The 20,576-nt window shown below is 40.1% G+C and overlaps 1 protein-coding gene across 3 annotated transcripts; it reads right to left on the reverse strand.

Moving 5' to 3' along the window:
• Positions 1-217: 217 nt before the first annotated feature.
• On the reverse strand, positions 218-13,392 carry cipcb (CLOCK-interacting pacemaker b). 3 transcript variants are annotated; one of them, XR_013817685.1, is made up of 5 exons: positions 12,448-12,674; positions 11,208-11,320; positions 10,979-11,109; positions 2,556-3,596; positions 1,627-1,861 (listed from the first exon to the last, which is right to left on the reverse strand). XR_013817685.1 is itself a non-coding variant. In XM_079831852.1 (4 exons), exons 2-4 carry the CDS (start codon positions 11,299-11,301, stop codon positions 2,958-2,960), a joined length of 864 nt encoding a protein of 287 aa, XP_079687978.1. In that variant the 5' UTR covers positions 11,302-11,320; positions 12,448-12,889; the 3' UTR covers positions 218-2,957. The 3 variants fall into 3 exon arrangements, 2 of the variants coding, with proteins under 2 accessions (XP_079687978.1, XP_079687977.1); XM_079831852.1 differs by having other exon boundaries at positions 218-3,596; positions 12,448-12,889; XM_079831851.1 differs by lacking the exon at positions 12,448-12,674 and adding an exon at positions 13,180-13,392 and having other exon boundaries at positions 222-3,596.
• Between the last annotated feature and the right edge of the window lie 7,184 nt (positions 13,393-20,576).

Raw genomic sequence — 20,576 nt, forward strand, 5'->3', positions numbered from 1 at the left:
ATGATGCCTGATTCTTTTGAGTCAATTCTTTGAAGAAGTCAGAAATGACGGCATGAAAACATTTGATTGTAATATTCAGTGAAACATCTGAAAACTGGGAAGTATTAATAATAAAAACACTTGAAGAATCGGTAAATGAATATTGTGAAAGTTTAGCCAGTTTTGGTTTTCAGAAAGTGTTCATTAAACCATCGATTGAATCGCATCAAACACTTTTCTATGAATCGGTTTATTTTAGCAAACAGTGAGTCATACGTTTGAATCAGAAAGAATCGGTTCAAAAGAGTCAAAGAATCAGACATCATTAATGGAGATTCTTTCAAATGAATCTGATTCTTTTGAGTCGATTCTTTGAAGAAGAGTCAGAAATAACAGCATGAAAACATTTGACAGTAACATTCAGTAAAACGTTGGAGGATATAAAAAGTGGGAAATAATAATAATAATAAAACACTTGAAGAATCAGTAAAGTAATATTGTGAAAGTTTAGCCAGTTTTGGTTTTCAGAAAGTGTTCATTAAACCATCGATTGAATCGCATCCCTTTGTTCATCCATTTAAGAATCGGTTCAAAAGAGTCAGACTGATTCGTTTGAACCGATTCTTTCGTGAAGTGATGCTTTCGATGACCAGAAGTTAAGCCTACATGATTTCTGTGAGTAATGCAACCCAGAGTTTGACATTTGAACTTATTTTAATAACTTTATGACATGAAAACATTAGAGTGGTATTCAGTAATCCAGGTTTTAAAGTGGGAAATAATAATAACAAAAAACACTTAAAAAGGCAAAGCAACACAGAATCCGTTACGCCAGCGTTTGGTCAGTTCTGGTTGTGTGTGTGTGTGTCCTGTGGATCAGGCCATGTGTGTGTGTGTGTGTGTGTAAGAGCATCTGTGAATGTAAAGCACCGAGCCGTAATAACGTCTGGAGATTCAGCAGAACAACAGATGCCATCTCCAAACACTAACAGGCAGATTATGTTCTTACAGAAGACAGGAATAACAGATAACACACACACACACACACACACACACGTTACAGGTTATGTTATGTGTTAGCTGCCACTGAAGCTCTGAGCGCTGAAGTAAGGCAAGATGACCATCACATCTGTGGATCGACACGACTTCCATCAGCACCATTACTGATTCACACATCACGATTCACTGACTCACTCAAAGACTTCACTTGAGTCATTACTGGATGAATCAACGTCTTTGAACAAGTCTCTTAAGTGAATGATTCAATGACTCACTCTTAAAGACTTCACTTGATTCATGACTGGATGAATCAGTGTTTCTGAACGAGTCTCTTGAGTGAATGATTCAATGACTCACTCATAAAGACTTCACTTGAGTCATTACTGGATGAATCAGTGTTTCTGAACGAGTCTCTTGAGTGAATGATTCAATGACTCACTCATAAAGACTTCACTTGTTTCATTACTGGATGAATCAGTGTTTCTGAACGAGTCTCTTGAGTGAATGATTCAATGACTCACTCATAAAGACTTCACTTGAGTCATTACTGGATGAATCAGTGTTTCTGAACGAGTCTCTTGAGTGAATGATTCAGTGTTTCTGAACAAATCTCTTGAATGAATGATTCAATGACTCATTCATAAAGTCTCACTTGTTTCATTACTGGATGAATCAGTGTTTTTGAACAAATCTCTCGAGTGAACAATTCAACGACTCACTCAAAGACTTGTTTCATTACTGGATGAATCAGTGTTTCTGAACTAATCTCTTGAGTGAATGATTCAATGACTCACTCATAAAGACTTGTTTCATTACTGGATGAATCAGCGTTTTTGAACAAATCTCTTGAGTGAATGATTCAAATGACTCACTCATAAAGGCTCTGATGTGTACTCGGGTTGAGTTCGTCCAACACTCATGATGAGGGTGAATCTCTGAGTCATGTGACCACACATAAAATGCCACCGGCTCGATGAACAAAACTCAGCATATTCTCAAAAACATGAGTCTGGTTTTGTTTTCAAGCAAAAGCTCAACGGGGAGGATTGTGGTCAGGAGAAGGGCAGGGCACATTTCACAGACAGTCCCAAACCATCCGTAATTAAGCGTCTGGGAGAAAGATCTGCACATCTGCACATTCTCTGATTCTGCTTTGATACGAGTCCAAACCCGTGAGAAGTGCAACTACAGCAGCTGAAGGCAGAGTTCAGCTCACCCTCACGAATCTCTTCAGTGAATGATTCACTGACTCACTCATAAAGACTTGTTTCATTACTGGATGAATCAGTGTTTTTGAACAAATCTCTTCAGTGAATGATTCAATGACTCACTCATAAAGACGTCACTTGTTTCATTACTGGATGAATCAGTGTTTTTGAACAAATCTCTTGAATGAATGATTCAATGACTCACTCATAAAGACTTCACTTGTTTCATTACTGGATGAATCAGTGTTTTAGAACGAATCTCTTGAGTGAATGATTCAATGACTCACTCATAAAGACTTCACTTGTTTCATTACTGGATGAATCAGTGTTTTAGAACAAATCTCTTGAATGAATGATTCAATGACTCACTCATAAAGACTTGTTTCATTACTGGATGAATCAGTGTTTTAGAACGAATCTCTTGAATGAATGATTCAATGACTCACTCATAAAGGCTTCACTTGTTTCATTACTGGATGAATCAGTGTTTTTGAACCAATCTCTTGAGTGAATGATTCAATGATTCAATGACTCACTCATAAAGACTTGTTTCATTACTGGATGAATCAGTGTTTTAGAACGAATCTCTTGAGTGAATGATTCACTGACTCACTCAAAGACTTCACTTGTTTCATTACTGGATGAATCAGTGTTTTTGAACCAATCTGTTGAACAAACCATCCGTAATTAAGCGTCTGATTCTGCTTTGATGCAAGTCCGAACCCATGAGAGGTTCAACTACAGCAGCTGAAGGCAGAGTTGGGCTCATCCTCACTTCAGGCCCACGTCCCGGTTCTCCTCCTCCTTCCGCCGGTTCTCCTCCTCCTTCCGCCGGTTCTCCTCCTCCTTCCGCCGGTTCTCCTCCAGCATGTGTGTGTGTAATGCGGCCCAGTCGCCCGTCCGCAGCGCCGCCGTGAACATGTGTGTGTGTGTGCGCAGCCGCTCCAGCTCGGCCTGGGTGCGCCGGTTCTGCCGGATCAGCTCTTTGGTGCGGAGCGTGATGTCCAGCAGGCCGGACGAGCGGAGGATGTTGTAGGTGTTGCAGAAGCGCTTGATCTTGTTGTCCGAGCGTCCGCCTTCAGCTTTGCGCCCGCTGGAGCTCGGGTCCGAATCCGTGGATGCGTCTGCAGGAGAGGCGGAGCCGGGTAAAGGAGCAGAACTCCGGTCCGAGGAGGCGGAGCTGCTCCCGCTGTCTCCGGGGTGAGGGGCGATTCTGGGGTAGGATTTGAGGATCGGGAGGTACTTCCTGTGGCGCCGGCGCTTGGGCGCGTGACCCTTGGAGGCGTGGCCCTTGGGGGCGGAGCCGCTTCCCTGCGGGACGACGGGTTGGAGGAAGACGACCTGAGGCTGGACCGCCTCCACCGCCGGACCGAAGGCCCAGGGCTTCAGAGACGCAGGAGGTTCTCCAGACTGCAAACACACACACACACACACACACACACACACACACACACACACAGGGCTTTACCAACTAATCTCTAATGTGTGTTAGTGTGAGGGATACACAACAGCAAATCAGATGACCAACTCATTACTGCTTCAGACTGAGAGTGTGTGTGTGTGTGTGTGTGTGTGAGAGAGAGAGAGAGAGAGAGAGAGAGAGAGAGAGAGAGAGAGAGAGAGTGAGTGAGTGAGTGAGTGTGTGAGAGTGTGTGTGTGTGTGTGTGTGTGTGTGTGTGTGTGTGAGAGAGAGAGTGAGTGAGTGTGTGAGAGTGAGAGTATGAGTGTGTGAGTGAGTTTGTATGAGTGTGTGAGAGTGAGTTTGTATGAGTGTGTGAGAGTGAGTTTGTATGAGTGTGTGAGAGTGAGAGTATGAGTGTGTGAGAGTGAGTTTGTATGAGTGTGTGAGAGTGAGTTTGTATGAGTGTGTGAGAGTGAGAGTATGAGTGTGTGAGAGTGAGTTTGTATGAGTGTGTGAGAGTGAGAGTATAAGTGTGTGAGAGTGAGAGTATGAGTGTGTGAGAGTGAGTTTGTATGAGTGTGTGAGTGAGAGTATGAGTGTGTGAGAGTGAGTTTGTATGAGTGTGTGAGTGAGAGTATGAGTGTGTGAGAGTGAGTTTGTATGAGTGTGTGAGAGTGAGTTTGTATGAGTGTGTGAGAGTGAGAGTATGAGTGTGTGAGAGTGAGTTTGTATGAGTGTGTGAGTGAGAGTATGAGTGTGTGAGAGTGAGTTTGTATGAGTGTGTGAGTGAGAGTATGAGTGTGTGAGAGTGAGTTTGTATGAGTGTGTGAGAGTGAGTTTGTATGAGTGTGTGAGAGTGAGAGTATGAGTGTGTGAGAGTGAGTTTGTATGAGTGTGTGAGTGAGAGTATGAGTGTGTGAGTGAGTTTGTGTGAGTGTGTGAGAGTGAGAGTATGAGTGTGTGAGTGAGTTTGTGTTGAGTGAGTTTGTATGAGTGTGTGAGAGTGAGAGTATGAGTGTGTGAGTGAGTTTGTGTGAGTGTGTGAGAGTGAGAGTATGAGTGTGTGAGTGAGTTTGTGTTGAGTGTGTGAGAGTGAGAGTATGAGTGTGTGAGAGTGAGTTTGTATGAGTGTGTGAGAGTGAGAGTATGAGTGAGTTTGTGTTGAGTGTGTGAGAGTGAGAGTATGAGTGTGTGAGTGAGTTTGTGTTGAGTGTGTGAGAGTGAGAGTATGAGTGTGTGAGAGTGAGTTTGTGTGAGTGTGTGAGAGTGAGAGTATGAGTGTGTGTGAGTGAGTTTGTGTGAGTGTGTGAGAGTGAGAGTATGAGTGTGTGAGTGAGTTTGTGTTGAGTGTGTGAGAGTGAGAGTATGAGTGTGTGAGAGTGAGTTTGTATGAGTGTGTGAGAGTGAGTTTGTATGAGTGTGTGAGTGTGAGTTTGTATGAGTGTGTGAGTGAGAGTATGAGTGTGTGAGAGTGAGTTTGTATGAGTGTGTGAGAGTGAGAGTATGAGTGTGAGTTTGTATGAGTGTGTGAGAGTGAGAGTATGAGTGTGTGAGAGTGAGAGTATGAGTGTGTGAGAGTGAGTGTGTGAGAGTGAGAGTATGAGTGTGTGAGAGTGAGTGTGTGAGAGTATGAGTGTGTGAGAGTATGAGTGTGTGAGAGTGAGAGTATGAGTGTGTGAGAGTGAGAGTATGAGTGTGTGAGAGTGTGTGAGAGTGAGAGTATGAGTGTGTGAGAGTGAGTGTGTGAGAGTATGAGTGTGTGAGAGTATGAGTGTGTGAGAGTGAGAGTATGAGTGTGTGAGAGTGAGAGTATGAGTGTGTGAGAGTGTGTGAGAGTGAGAGTATGAGTGTGTGAGAGTGAGTGTGTGAGAGTGAGAGTATGAGTGTGTGAGAGTGAGAGTATGAGTGTGTGAGAGTGAGAGTATGAGTGTGTGAGAGTGAGTGAGAGTATGAGTCTGTGAGAGTGAGAGTATGAGTGTGTGAGAGTGAGTGAGAGTATGAGTGTGTGAGAGTGAGTGAGAGTATGAGTGTGTGAGTGAGTGAGACTATGAGTGTGTGAGAGTGAGTGAGAGTATGAGTGTGTGAGAGTGAGTGAGACTATGAGTGTGTGAGAGTGAGTGAGAGTATGAGTATGAGTGTGTGAGAGTGAGTGAGAGTATGAGTGTGAGTGAGTTTGTATGAGTGTGTGAGAGTGAGTGAGTATGAGTGTGTGAGAGTGAGTTTGTATGAGTGTGTGAGAGTGAGTGAGAGTATGAGTGTGTGAGAGTGAGTGAGAGTATGAGTGTGTGAGTGAGAGTATGAGTGTGTGAGAGTGAGTGAGAGTATGAGTGTGTGAGAGTGAGAGTATGAGTGTGTGAGTGAGTTTGTGTGAGTGTGTGAGAGTGAGAGTATGAGTGAGTTTGTGTTGAGTGTGTGAGAGTGAGAGTATGAGTGTGTGAGAGTGAGTTTGTATGAGTGTGTGAGAGTGAGTTTGTATGAGTGTGAGTTTGTATGAGTGTGTGAGTGAGAGTATGAGTGTGTGAGAGTGAGAGTATGAGTGTGTGAGAGTGATTTTGTATGAGTGTGTGAGAGTGAGAGTATGAGTGTGTGAGAGTGAGAGTATGAGTGTGTGAGAGTGAGTGTGTGAGAGTGAGAGTATGAGTGTGTGAGAGTGAGTGTGTGAGAGTATGAGTGTGTGAGAGTGAGAGTATGAGTGTGTGAGAGTGTGTGAGAGTGAGAGTATGAGTGTGTGAGAGTGAGTGTGTGAGAGTGAGAGTATGAGTGTGTGAGAGTGAGAGTATGAGTGTGTGAGAGTGAGAGTATGAGTGTGTGAGAGTGAGTGAGAGTATGAGTCTGTGAGAGTATGAGTGTGTGAGAGTGAGTGAGAGTATGAGTGTGTGAGAGTGAGTGAGAGTATGAGTGTGTGAGTGAGTGAGACTGAGTGTGTGAGAGTGAGTGAGAGTATGAGTGTGTGAGAGTGAGTGAGACTATGAGTGTGTGAGAGTGAGTGAGAGTATGAGTATGAGTGTGTGAGAGTGAGTGAGAGTATGAGTGTGTGAGTGAGTTTGTATGAGTGTGTGAGAGTGAGTGAGAGTATGAGTGTGTGAGAGTGAGTTTGTATGAGTGTGTGAGAGTGAGAGTATGAGTGTGTGAGAGTGTGTGAGAGTATGAGTGTGTGAGAGTGAGAGTATGAGTGTGTGTGAGTGAGAGTATGAGTGTGTGAGAGTGTGTGAGAGTATGAGTGTGTGAGAGTGAGAGTATGAGTGTGTGTGAGTGAGAGTATGAGTGTGTGAGAGTGTGTGAGAGTATGAGTGTGTGAGAGTGAGAGTATGAGTGTGTGTGAGTGAGAGTATGAGTGTGTGTGAGTGAGAGTATGAGTGTGTGAGAGTGTGTGAGAGTATGAGTGTGTGAGAGTGAGAGTATGAGTGTGTGAGAGTGAGTGAGAGTATGAGTGTGTGAGTGAGAGTATGAGTGTGTGAGAGTGAGAGTATGAGTGTGTGAGAGTGTGTGAGAGTATGAGTGTGTGAGAGTGAGAGTATGAGTGTGTGAGAGTGTGTGAGAGTATGAGTGTGTGAGAGTGAGAGTATGAGTGTGTGAGAGTGAGAGTATGAGTGTGTGAGAGTGAGAGTATGAGTGTGTGAGAGTGTGTGAGAGTATGAGTGTGTGAGAGTGAGAGTATGAGTGTGTGAGAGTGAGAGTATGAGTGTGTGAGAGTGTGTGAGAGTATGAGTGTGTGAGAGTGAGAGTATGAGTGTGTGAGAGTGAGTGAGAGTATGAGTGTGTGAGTGAGAGTATGAGTGTGTGAGAGTGAGAGTATGAGTGTGTGAGAGTGTGTGAGAGTATGAGTGTGTGAGAGTGAGAGTATGAGTGTGTGAGAGTGTGTGAGAGTATGAGTGTGTGAGAGTGAGAGTATGAGTGTGTGAGAGTGTGTGAGAGTATGAGTGTGTGAGAGTGAGAGTATGAGTGTGTGTGAGTGAGAGTATGAGTGTGTGAGAGTGTGTGAGAGTATGAGTGTGTGAGAGTGAGAGTATGAGTGTGTGAGAGTGAGAGTATGAGTGTGTGAGAGTGTGTGAGAGTATGAGTGTGTGAGAGTGAGAGTATGAGTGTGTGAGAGTGTGTGAGAGTATGAGTGTGTGAGAGTGAGAGTATGAGTGTGTGTGAGTGAGAGTATGAGTGTGTGAGAGTGTGTGAGAGTATGAGTGTGTGAGAGTGAGAGTATGAGTGTGTGTGAGTGAGAGTATGAGTGTGTGAGAGTGTGTGAGAGTATGAGTGTGTGAGAGTGAGAGTATGAGTGTGTGAGAGTGAGTGAGAGTATGAGTGTGTGAGTGAGAGTATGAGTGTGTGAGAGTGAGAGTATGAGTGTGTGAGAGTGAGTGAGAGTATGAGTGTGTGAGAGTGAGAGTATGAGTGTGTGAGTGAGAGTATGAGTGTGTGAGAGTGAGAGTATGAGTGTGTGAGAGTGAGTGAGAGTATGAGTGTGTGAGAGGGAGAGTATGAGTGTGTGAGTGAGAGTATGAGTGTGTGAGAGTGAGAGTATGAGTGTGTGAGAGTGAGTGAGAGTATGAGTGTGTGAGAGTGAGAGTATGAGTGTGTGAGAGTGAGAGTATGAGTGTGTGAGAGTGAGAGTATGAGTGTGTGAGAGTGAGTGAGAGTATGAGTGTGTGAGAGTGAGAGTATGAGTGTGTGAGAGTGAGAGTATGAGTGTGTGAGAGTGAGAGTATGAGTGTGTGAGAGTGAGAGTATGAGTGTGTGAGAGTGAGTGAGAGTATGAGTGTGTGAGAGTGAGTGAGAGTATGAGTGTGTGAGTGAGAGTATGAGTGTGTGAGAGTGAGAGTATGAGTGTGTGAGAGTGAGTGAGAGTATGAGTGTGTGAGAGTGAGAGTATGAGTGTGTGAGTGAGAGTATGAGTGTGTGAGAGTGAGAGTATGAGTGTGTGAGAGTGAGTGAGAGTATGAGTGTGTGAGAGTGAGAGTATGAGTGTGTGAGTGAGAGTATGAGTGTGTGAGAGTGAGAGTATGAGTGTGTGAGAGTGAGTGAGAGTATGAGTGTGTGAGAGTGAGAGTATGAGTGTGTGAGAGTGAGAGTATGAGTGTGTGAGAGTGAGAGTATGAGTGTGTGAGAGTGAGTGAGAGTATGAGTGTGTGAGAGTGAGAGTATGAGTGTGTGAGAGTGAGAGTATGAGTGTGTGAGAGTGAGAGTATGAGTGTGTGAGAGTGAGAGTATGAGTGTGTGAGAGTGAGTGAGAGTATGAGTGTGTGAGAGTGAGTGAGAGTATGAGTGTGTGAGAGTATGAGTGTGTGAGAGTGAGTGAGAGTATGAGTGTGTGAGAGTATGAGTGTGTGAGAGTGAGTGAGAGTATGAGTGTGTGAGAGTGAGTGAGAGTATGAGTGTGTGAGAGTATGAGTGTGTGAGAGTGAGTGAGAGTATGAGTGTGTGAGAGTGAGTGAGAGTATGAGTGTGTGAGAGTGAGAGTACGAGTGTGTGAGAGTGAGAGTATGAGTGTGTGAGAGTGAGAGTATGAGTGTGTGAGAGTGAGAGTATGAGTGTGTGAGAGTGAGAGTATGAGTGTGTGAGAGTGAGTGAGAGTATGAGTGTGTGAGAGTGAGAGTATGAGTGTGTGAGAGTGAGAGTATGAGTGTGTGAGAGTGAGAGTATGAGTGCAGTGTTTCCCCTACCATTGTTTTGACGCCCCCCCTGAAAATATTTGTCATTACGGTCGACAATAAGAATTGCCCGATGGTTCAGTGCCAGTGTGAAAGACACTCGGGCCAGAGCTGCATCTTCACGGAAACTGATCATTTGCGCATTAAGCCTTGCCAATTTAAATATTCAAGCGCTCATAGACGAGAAAGTGTGTCTCTCAGTTTGCTCGTCGCAAAGCGCAACAACAGCACACACACACACACACACACACACGCACGGCCACGCGTCTCACAGCGCGCGAATATTCACACAAAATTATATCAAAATGACTGTCTTGTTGAGTATCATCGTAAACATAGTCGGTTAGGTCTTTTAAATCAACGTAAACATGAAATTTGCCAGTCACCGCCAGTTTTAATGGTCCACAGAATATCTAAACATGCAATATATCAAAAGAAAGAACAGACCCACTGTTTTATTCCAGCTTCATACATTATTTTTTTAATCAACACTTGAATGTTGCAAGTTTCATAAAAAAAGCAACATTTTGAGCATAAAGATGAAAAAATAACGTTTTTGTAAAAGACTAACGTTACGTCTGAACGATGAACAGAACACAGATGTTGTAGATCGAGTCCATCAACACTCAAAGCTTCAGTCCTAGAACTCGTCCTGCAGTTCATTCAATAACATTAGGCAGTTGTGATTTAAATGCTGTTTAATGGTGATGATCGCGTTATTTTACATATGCATCTGCTTATGATATCGCACGTTCCTTCTTCGCCTGTGTTTTGATCAGGAGATTCTGTTCTCGTGCAGGAAATGCGCTACAGCGCCCCCTACCGTATAACAGTGAACACACATGGAAAGCCGGAAAATATCGTCATTGGCTATATAAATATTGAGATAACAAAACACACACAAAAAAAATTCACTCACTGCTCTTGACTGAATAACTTTTAATAAGGGTTAATCTGTATTTATATGCAGTGACATATATTTTATGCAGTGATATTTTACATTTGATTACTATTTTTGTACCTGACAATCTAGTTTAGACCTACATGAAAATAACTGTTTATTTCATTTGTATATATGTTTGTTCTGCTGTATTTATTTGTGCTTTTGCTCATAATTTGATTATTTGTTCTTATTTTATTACTGACGGTCTTTAACAATATAAAAAAAATTATATGAGTTAGGATATTAGTTTTTAGAGTCATAACCTTATTTATTAAGCTTATATGGCTCAAAAACAATACTAGGCCTATTTTATTTATCAGTTTTTTTGTGGTGGGGTCAGTGAAAATTCTGACAGGGCAAGTAAAAATTTGAACCCCTGAAAAAAATCCTTAGCATTGAGCCCTGAAATATATTCCCCCCCAAAAAACAAAAAAAACACGGATTTGCATGTAGTAACTTTAGTGGTAAAAATGCAATGGAGAAGGTGACGAACCTAAACAGGCAAAAATTAGGGGTTTTTTTCTTAAAAAACAACTCAAGCAAAGCCAACCTCTGTTGTGTTGTAAATAGTTGTGTGATGTATAAATAAATGTTGTTTATATTTATTTACCAAATTAATTAATTAATTGTCTATGGCAACACCACGTATCCGTAACACTCCCGCTCCGCGACACTAGTAGTTTCCCCGCAAAGCTGTAAACCTATGGGAAACACTGGTGTGTGTGTGTGTGTGTGTGTGTGTGTGTGTGTGTGTGTGTGTGTGTGTGTGTGTGTGTGTGTGTGTGTGTGTGTGTTGAAGGTTCACCTGCTTCAGAACAACATTGTTCATGATGATCATTGGCGAGAGGCCCTGTAGAGCAGCTCCGCCCACCATCAGAGACGCCACATCCTCAGTGTCCGTCTGATCCATCGCACTCAGATGCTCAGAGCTGCCGTCTGCACACACACACACACACACACACACACACACACACACACACACTGAAACATCTGCGTCGACACCCACGGAGAAACCACTCCTGGCGATCACACACCTGAGAAGCCCGAATCCCTCTCTGACTCCGGCTTCCTCATCCTCTGGCTCTTGAGTTTGGCCATCATGGCTCTCACACGACCCTCGTCCTTCATCCTCTTCCTCCGATTGAGCCTGAAACATCACACCTTAGTCATGACATCATCACACCTTAGTCATGACATCATCATTTACCTGTACATATGCAAATCATTTAACTAACGGGGAAACAGGATTGATGTTTAGTTAAAGGCACAATATGTAACTTTTCATCGCTTATATTCAAAACAAAGGCGTGTCTTGACTCCTTGATATTTATTTATTTATATATATATATATATATATATATATATATATATATATATATATATATATATATATATATATATATATATATATATATATATATATATATATATAAATAATATATGTGTGTGTGTGAGACCCTTGACCTCAATAGCCAACAATACATAATACGGGTCAAAATTATAAATTTTTCTTTAATGCCAAACATCATTAGGTTATTAAGATCATGTTCCATCAAGATATTTTGTTAAAATCCTACTGTAAATATATCATAAATGTATTATTAGTAGTGATATGTGTGCTAAGGACTTCATTTGGACAACTTTAAAAGGAGATTTTCCTCAATATTTAGATGTTTTAGCACCCTCAGATTCCATATTTTCAAATATTGCCCTAACAAACCATACATCAGTGGAGAGATTATGTATTATCATGCTTTCAGATGATGTGTAAATCTCAATTTCAGAAAAATTTACCCTTATGACTGGTTTTGTGATATAGTTTTAAAGAATTACAAATACATAGAAGGGGCATATTAGGATAAGTAAACAAGCACAAATAATAATACTACATTATTTCAAACCGAAAACTGTCTGTAAATAAAAAAAAACCAAAGGTTTATTCTCATTATTATTATTTTTAAGCCCAGCGTCGTGACGTCACCAAGCCACGCTATGACGTACGCAGCTTACATATTTAACCTCCAGCAGCTCTGGATCGTCAGAATCACTCGTTTTACCAGTCGAATTGTTTATTTGGCAGATTATTGGTACTTATTGTACTAATAGGCTACATTTCCACAAACGTTTCACATTTAAACTCCAGGCATTCACACAAAACGACATCGCAACGCATCCTGAGGCAAATAAAAATAGTGGCGCCAGAAAATCACGCAAACTTCTTAATCTGAGTAACGTTCCCCCATTCACAGAACGCGAGTTCGCGGAGACCCTTACGTGATGTGTGTTGTGATGGCCGTGACTTCATCCGGAGCGGGATCGATCCCCTCAGACGGATCAGAACCGACTGTATTTGCAGGCTTCCTCGAATCCGGTAGTTATAACGTCTTATAACAGCGCAGCGCTCGTTCCGCAGCGTCTCGAGGCTGATTTTCCGTGTTCTGGGAGCGTAACGTCGGTCAGTCAGACGCCCTGCGCGTCCCCGTCACGCAAAACACGCGCGCGGCTACACGGTGCCGTACACGAGACCTGAGCGAGATCCCCCACAGGCCCCGCCCACACTGACCGCTCGCCTTCATCGGGACGTTAACGCATTTATACATGAAGTGTACGTTTACGTTAAAACGGCGCGTTCGCTTTGTTATGTCGCTATATTTACGCTGTGTATTATTTGACCGCTGTAGCGTTTGATAAAGGCAGTGTGAATGAATTCTGCTCTAAGCCAATCAGATGCGAAATCCCGCCGACTGTCACAGGAGGCGGGGCTTGTCGTGAGGGGAACGACAAGGGGCTTTTCCTTATATGGAAGTGGTGGGCGGGTCTGTCTGCGAAAGAGATTTTGCGTCATTCTCCACGGTCGCCTCCCATTGGTCGTCGACTCGAGCACTGAGCTATAAACGTGACCGCTGGGCGGCGCGAGAACATTCCGTTTAACCGGCAACCGCAAGTGGCGTGTTGTTGATAAACCGTCAAACATCATGGAGTCCGTGTTATGTAACGCCAGCAGACCTCATTCAGAGCAGCGCCAGGCTGTGAGGGTTTCAACGGCGTCCTCTGTTAAAACAGCTCCAGATCAGTTATACTTTTCCGCAGCTCAAGTCTTTTTGTCATCTGAAGTTCATTCTGCAGTGTTTCGGCAGCAAAACAATCCCAAAACACATGAGATTACAGCAGAACCCACTGAAGAGATGAGTGTCCCTCACAGATGGCGCTGCTGGGAATAAGGTCTATGCCGCCTTAAAGGGACAGGTCACCAAAATAACTAAATTCTGTCATCATCATTTCAACTTTTCACCTCATAAATATGACTTAGTATGTCATAATTTCAACTTTTCACCTCATAAATAGGACTTAGTATGTCATAATTTCAACTTTTCACCTCATAAATATGACTTAGTATGTCATAATTTTTCACCTCATAAATATGACTTAGTATGTCATAATTTCAACTTTTCACCTCATAAATAGGACTTAGTATGTCATAATTACAACTTTTCATCTTATAAATAGGACTTAGTATGTCATAATTTCAACTTTTCATCTCATAAATATGACTTAGCATGTCATAATTTAAACTTTTCACCTCATAAATATGACTTAGTATGTCATAATTTCAACTTTTCACCTCATAAATATGACATAGTATATCATAATTAAATATGACTTAGTATTTCATAAATTCAATTTTTCACCTCATAAATAGGACTTAGTATGTCATAATTAAATATTACTTAGTATGTCATAATTTCTACTTCTTACCTCATAAATATGACTTAGCATGTCATAATTTCATCTTTTCACCTCATAAATATGACTTAGCATGTCATAATTTCAACTTTTCACCTCATAAATAGGACTTAGTCATAATTTCAACTTTTCACCTCTTAAATATGGCTTAGTATGTCATAATTTTAACTTTTCATCTCATAAATATGATTTAGCATGTCATAATTTCAAATTTTCACCTCATAAATATGACATAGTATGTCATAATTAAATGACTTAGTATGTCATAATTTCAATTTTTCACCTCATAAATAGGACTTAGTATGTCATAATTTCTACTTCTCACCTCATAAATATGACTTAGCATGTCATAATTTTAAATTTTCACCTCATAAATGACTTAGTATGTCATAATTTCAACTTTTCATCTCATAAATATGACTTAGTATGACATAATTTAAGATTTTCACCTCATAAATATGACTGTCATAATTTCAACTTTTCATCTCATGAGTCATAATTTCAACTTTTCATCTCATAAATGAGTCATAATTTCAACTTTTCACATCATAAATGACTTAGCATGTCATAATTCCAACTTTTCATCTCATAAATATGACTTAGTATGACATAATTTCAACTTTTCACCTCAGAAATATGACATGTCATAATTTAAAATTTTCACCTCATATATATGTCATAATTTCAACTTTTCATCTCATAAATATGACTTGGTATGTCATAATTTCAACTTTTCACCTAAGAAATTATTTAGTGTGTCATAATTTAAACTTTTCATCTCATAAATATGACTAAGTATGTTATAATTCAGAATTTCTGTCATAATTATGATTTACAATAGCATGGCAGAAATGAGCTTCCATATTGTGCAGCAGCTGGAGACACAAACATGAGAAATCACACAACTAATCTGATTTATTTCTTTAAATATTGTGAGTTTATTGTTTTATAAAATACATTACGTCACATATGATGGGACATGCACAGTATCGCAGGACTGACCTAACTGCTTTTTTTAACAGTTGTGTTATTTAAGCAGAACTCGTGAGCAGCACTAAGGTCCAGTATTGTCCATGCGTGTCGATTCCCTGATAAAGCCTGATCATCTTCTGTTTGGCTGCTTATGGTTATTATTACACACATTGCCTGTGAATAGATTATGTGTCTGATCAACTCATATCATTACGTCATTGCAATATAAACAAAACTGTTTCTTGATGGTTAAATGCGACGAACTGCAAACGACCGTCCACATAATGTCCAGAAGTGCTTGTGATGATGATGATGATGATGATGATGATGATAAAGTGATGTCACATCTGCAGCAGAGCATACACACAATAAAAGGATAATTTAAAAAAAGAAACAACAAAATCCGTGCACATCATTATTGTGTTAATAATCTTGAGTCAGAATATCTTCATCTCTTCTCTGATGACGAGGGCGGGGCCACCTGTCACTCACATGAGATCGGCCAATAGCAAACCACAACCATACAATCAATTCCCCACAGACACACTCAAGCCCCGCCCCTACATTTGTTCTTGTTTGCGCTTCACTCGATATACGGCACAATAGAGGAGAAAAGACAAACTTTAAAGCATGAGTTCACTTCAGAATCTTCTGATGATTTCCTCCCATCTCATCCCAGATGTTCATGTCTTTCTTTCTTCAGTGGAAAAGAAATTAAGTTTTTTGAGGAAAACATTCCAGGATTTTTCTGCACATAATGGACTCCAATGGGAACCAACGGCTGAAGGTCCAAATCAGTGCAGTTTCAGAGGAAGGTCGACAAGATCCCAGACAACATTTACAACACAAACACACGTTTATTCTGAAGTGAACTCATCCTCTAATGTCTAATGGTGCGTTCACACCGGACGCGATTCGCGCGAGTGATTTACATGTTAAGTCAATGCAGAGACTCGAAATGGCATTCTGCGGCGCGATTCGCGCAAATGTGGCGGCGCGAAGAATGCGAATTGAGCGTTTTGAACGCGCGATTCGCGCAAATCGCTCAAGTTGAAAAATCGGAACTTTGGCGGATATTTCGCGCCGCGTTAACCAATCAGGAGCTTGCTCTAGTAGTGTCAACAATGAGGAGAAAATCTGTATATTAATATCTGGTTCAGACAATATGATTATCACTGTGATAACATTAAATGACATGAAACACAACACAGTCTCTTTTTGTTAAATGCAAGTTTATGTTTGATCAATAATACAAAAGTATAAGTAAAAGCTATAATAAGCTACACATGAAATAAAGCAAACAATTCAGTCAAACATTCAAAGTCAGTGCTAGTAGGCTAACGTTACAACTGCAACGTACAGTTATAGCCTAAAAATATAAAGTAATGAAACTTCACTTTGCCTTCGCCGCTGATCCGCTGGAGCTCACAACTCCGAAAACGCCAGATCACATGTTCAAATAGGCGCTCTTTATATAAATAAACCACTGTTTTGAGCTTTAAACAACTACATTATCGACTGAAAAAGACTTAAAACTACGCTTTGTCGAGCCGCTGGCGAATTCGCGTCTGTTGTGCAGTGAATGTCACACGCGATTGAAGCGAGTAAACTCAAAATGTTCAAGCGTCCACCTTCACGTGAATCGCGTCCGGTGTGAACGCCACATAAGACGGATGTAAGAGAGTCACCTGACACCGGCAGCGTCTCAATCCCGGTCTTTCCTTCCTCTTCCTCTCCTCCTCCTCCTGCGTTTGCCCTTCCGCCTCCGTTTGCTGAGGAAGAACATTCTGAAAGTTGTTTTTCTGTGTCTTTTAGATGCAAGAAATAAATCAAGGAATTAATACTCACTGTTGATTCCTCAAGTGGTGTCGCCTGGGCCTGAATGTCAGAAAGTCAGTTAGATAAATAAATGAAGAGCCAGAGCAAGGAAATGAAGGAGGGATGAACGCTATCATACCTGCACTCACAGGTCAGGTGTTCCTGAAAGGACAGCAACACATACTCTCTGCTCCTCTCTGATGGAGTGATTCTCAACAGCTGATGGACACACACACACACACACACACACACACACACACACACACACACACACACACACACACACACACACACACACACACACAGCAGGAGATTTAACATTCTTATATATTCTGTGAAATTAAAAAGAGCATCTGAGAAAAGACTCTTCATGCAGCTCTAGCTCCAAAAACACAATAATATACTGAACACCAGAGTGAATGTAATGTGGACTGAGACACGATCACAACTAAAACCCGGGTTTGAGTCACTTTAACCTGTTAGCTGTCACTGGCCCACCGGTGCAGGGCCGGCGCTGACCAATTTGCTGCCCTAGGCAAGATTTTACTTGGTGCCCCGTGTATCAAGGTTTAGCACTACATGTTATCGGTCTAAGGTGTGGAATTACTACTGTTTTATTTTTGTAATGCATTGAAGTTTTTATTTTTATTGTTATTGTTTTATATGATGTCCAGTCCCTTCTACCCCGTTATGTTCATGATATTATTATTTTATTTTTAAAGGCTGATGATAGTTAAACTATACAAAAATAGCACTTACGCCACATTAGGCCTAACGTTACAGCCTAAACACAAATGGCAAGAGTAATTGCATCTAGCATCTAGCAAAAGTGTTTGTTTTCCAGTAGATGGCAGCAATCTTCCACTAAACTATGCACATTTATGTTTTCACAATGAATTAAACTGAGAAATGTCGATATTTCATGTGAATTTTACATAAAATGTTGCTATTTTAAAGAAACCTGTATATAAATATCATTACTAATTTCGGCAAATACATTTTAAAATGTCCATATGTCCCCTTAAAACTGCACAACTGTAGAGTAAAAACATTAGGCTATTAAAAAATGATATTACATGCGTTTAAAAAAAACGGATATGATTTTTTTGTACAAAATCACACTGTCTGTGGCCACTGGAGAACCCAGAACGGCTGCTTGCATATATAGTTTAAGGTAAAACTTAGCAAACATTGGAATTAATTAGCAAACATTAGTATTTTACTACTATGCAATTAAATAAACTGTTGATTCATTAGCCTACATCACTTTACCTCTGTCTTTACACTGCAAAAATGCTCTTCTTATTCAGTCCAAATATCTAAAAATTCTTAAATCAAGATGTATTTACTAGTAAAATTACATAAGATATTTTGTCTTGTTTTCTGGGGGGGGGGGGGGGGTGGTTTGCTTAAAACAAGCAAAATTATCTGTGGAAAAATGATCTTATTTCTGTTTGGGACAGAAACAAGATTTCAATCAGAAACTATTTTGTTTTTCTCACCCCATTGGCAGATAATTTAGCTTGTTTTAAGCATAAACTCACTTCTTTTTGATTTTATTTTCAAGAAAACAAGAAAATATATCATGTAATTTTACTTATGTAAATGCATCTTAATTTAAGAAGTTTTAGATATTTGGACTAGAAACAAGACACAAATACTAAGTAAGAAGAGCATTTTTGCAGTGAATCCCTTATCTTCCCTGCATCAGAGGGCTTCTGTCTTTTTTTATACAATTCGGCCATCCGTCATAAGTTGCATTATCAGGCAACTTTCACCGTGTCTACACCTGGCGCGAGCGGCCAAGCTCCCTAAAAAATGAAATCAATCCTGTCTACATTAGATAGGCGGCGCGACACAACACATTCCCAACGTTAAACTGATCGCGCGTTATATTTCTGACGCACTTCAAGTAGCTCGGTGGGGGAGATTGATGAGGCGGACCGGGAAGAGGCGGGGCAGTTAGTTAAGTTAATATTTTGAATTAATATTAATAAAATAGTATGCGTAATACATTTTGGTGCCCCTATGGATGAGTGGCGCCCCTAGCATTTGCCTATTCCGCCTTTGCCACGGGCCGGCCCTGCACCGGTGGGCCCATTCGCCACTGCATGTTTAAAACAATTATATCCTATATTAAGCCTGATCTAATGTTGACAAACTATATATCATTCGAAAGCTTACGAACTCAAGATTCATCCTGTGAAAACCGTTTTCAAATCGGATTTTGCGTTACCATGGAAACGGTACTCTAAATTGTTCTGGCGGCTCCTCCCCCTAGTGGGCGTCGTCATGTTTCATATTAAAACTAGGGCTGTCAAAAGATTAATCGCAATTAATCGCATCCAAAATAAAAGTTTGTGTTTACATAATATATATGTGTTTACTCTGTTAATTATTATTTATATATAAATACACACACATTCATGTATATATTTAAGAAATATTTGCATGTATATACATTTATATAATCTATAATATATATAAATATAAATGTTTTGTACATAAAAATAAATACATGCTTGTGTGAGTATTTATATATAAATAATAATTAACAGAGTACACACACATATATTATGTAAACACAAACTTTTATTTTGGATGCGATTAATCGCGATTAATCTTTTGACAGCCCTAATTAAAACATTTATTTTAAAAACTTTATAATAAAAACCTTTTCTAATCTTGACAAAACACATATCGTCGGAAAGGTCTGAGTCTCACTGTTCTATATTTGCCAGCTGTTTTGTGATATTTGGATAAAAATATATACATTTGTTACAGGAGATTGCATTAAAAAAAATCAATGGGATTTCAATGACACACAGTGGCTATTTGTGGTACAGTGTCTAAACAAAATCTCATGGGAACTTTTCAATTTTTGTGATATCAACTTCAAATTTGGAACACAACTTGGTTAGATATTTGGCATTGATTTGATAGTAATTTTAGAGTACAAATTATTTTGTAACGTATATATTTTATATTTTATAGTACAGTACATTTGATTTACAGTAAATTTAAACTTTCATAACTTTTTCATACTTTCATTTTTTGAAGTTATTTCACTTGAGCCATAATCTGCTGACTGTCTTCTTTAAAATGAGACCAAACGTCCCATTATGTCTATATTCCAAAGCATTCTTGAATTGCAACCATTTAAGTTTGGATAGTGCATTTTCATGTATATTTTCAAAAAGGGGGGTTGCAGTTAACAGGTTAAAGTCCAGCTGCAATGTCACAATAAAACGTGTATTAAAAGATATGTATATTACTTATATTATTATATTATATTATCATGAAATTATTTAAGTCAAGTCAATATTTTACGTCTAAGGGGTTCTGCCGACATTGTTAGTCACTGAATGAAATTAAACTGGTCTTTGTACACCTCAAACCAGCCGCTGTATGATAGTCAAAGTTTGAAAGAGAATGAAATTATGTTTTTTGGTCTTTTGGTTACTGTGAAATACAAAGTTCTGTCATGAAACTCTAGATGGCACTAGCGGATGAGCAATGAACTCCCTGCTCAACCTTTAAATATTTGGTCAGCATTTGCTGTAGCGGTTTCAGAAACCCTCCACCTTCCCCAGCTCCACCTGTATAGATCTGCAACTGGTAATTCATAGACGCTAAATTGTACAGCACTGAGGGTGCTCTAGTAAATGTGCTCCACCACAGCAGTGTACAGTGAGAAATGTATGATTATTTATTTACTATTCACTTTTACCAATAATTGGAATTTCACAAATATTTTGCTACAAATTGTATATTAATCTATTAGTCTACCTTTACATCGCTTTAATGCGTTACTAGTATTTTAACACATCTTCCTGAGAACCAGAAAAAAAGGTTTTGTGAATTTAGAT

The sequence above is a fragment of the Gobio gobio genome, assembly GCF_949357685.1.
Source record: "Gobio gobio genome assembly, chromosome: 12".
Classification (NCBI taxonomy): Eukaryota; Metazoa; Chordata; class Actinopteri; order Cypriniformes; family Gobionidae; genus Gobio; species Gobio gobio.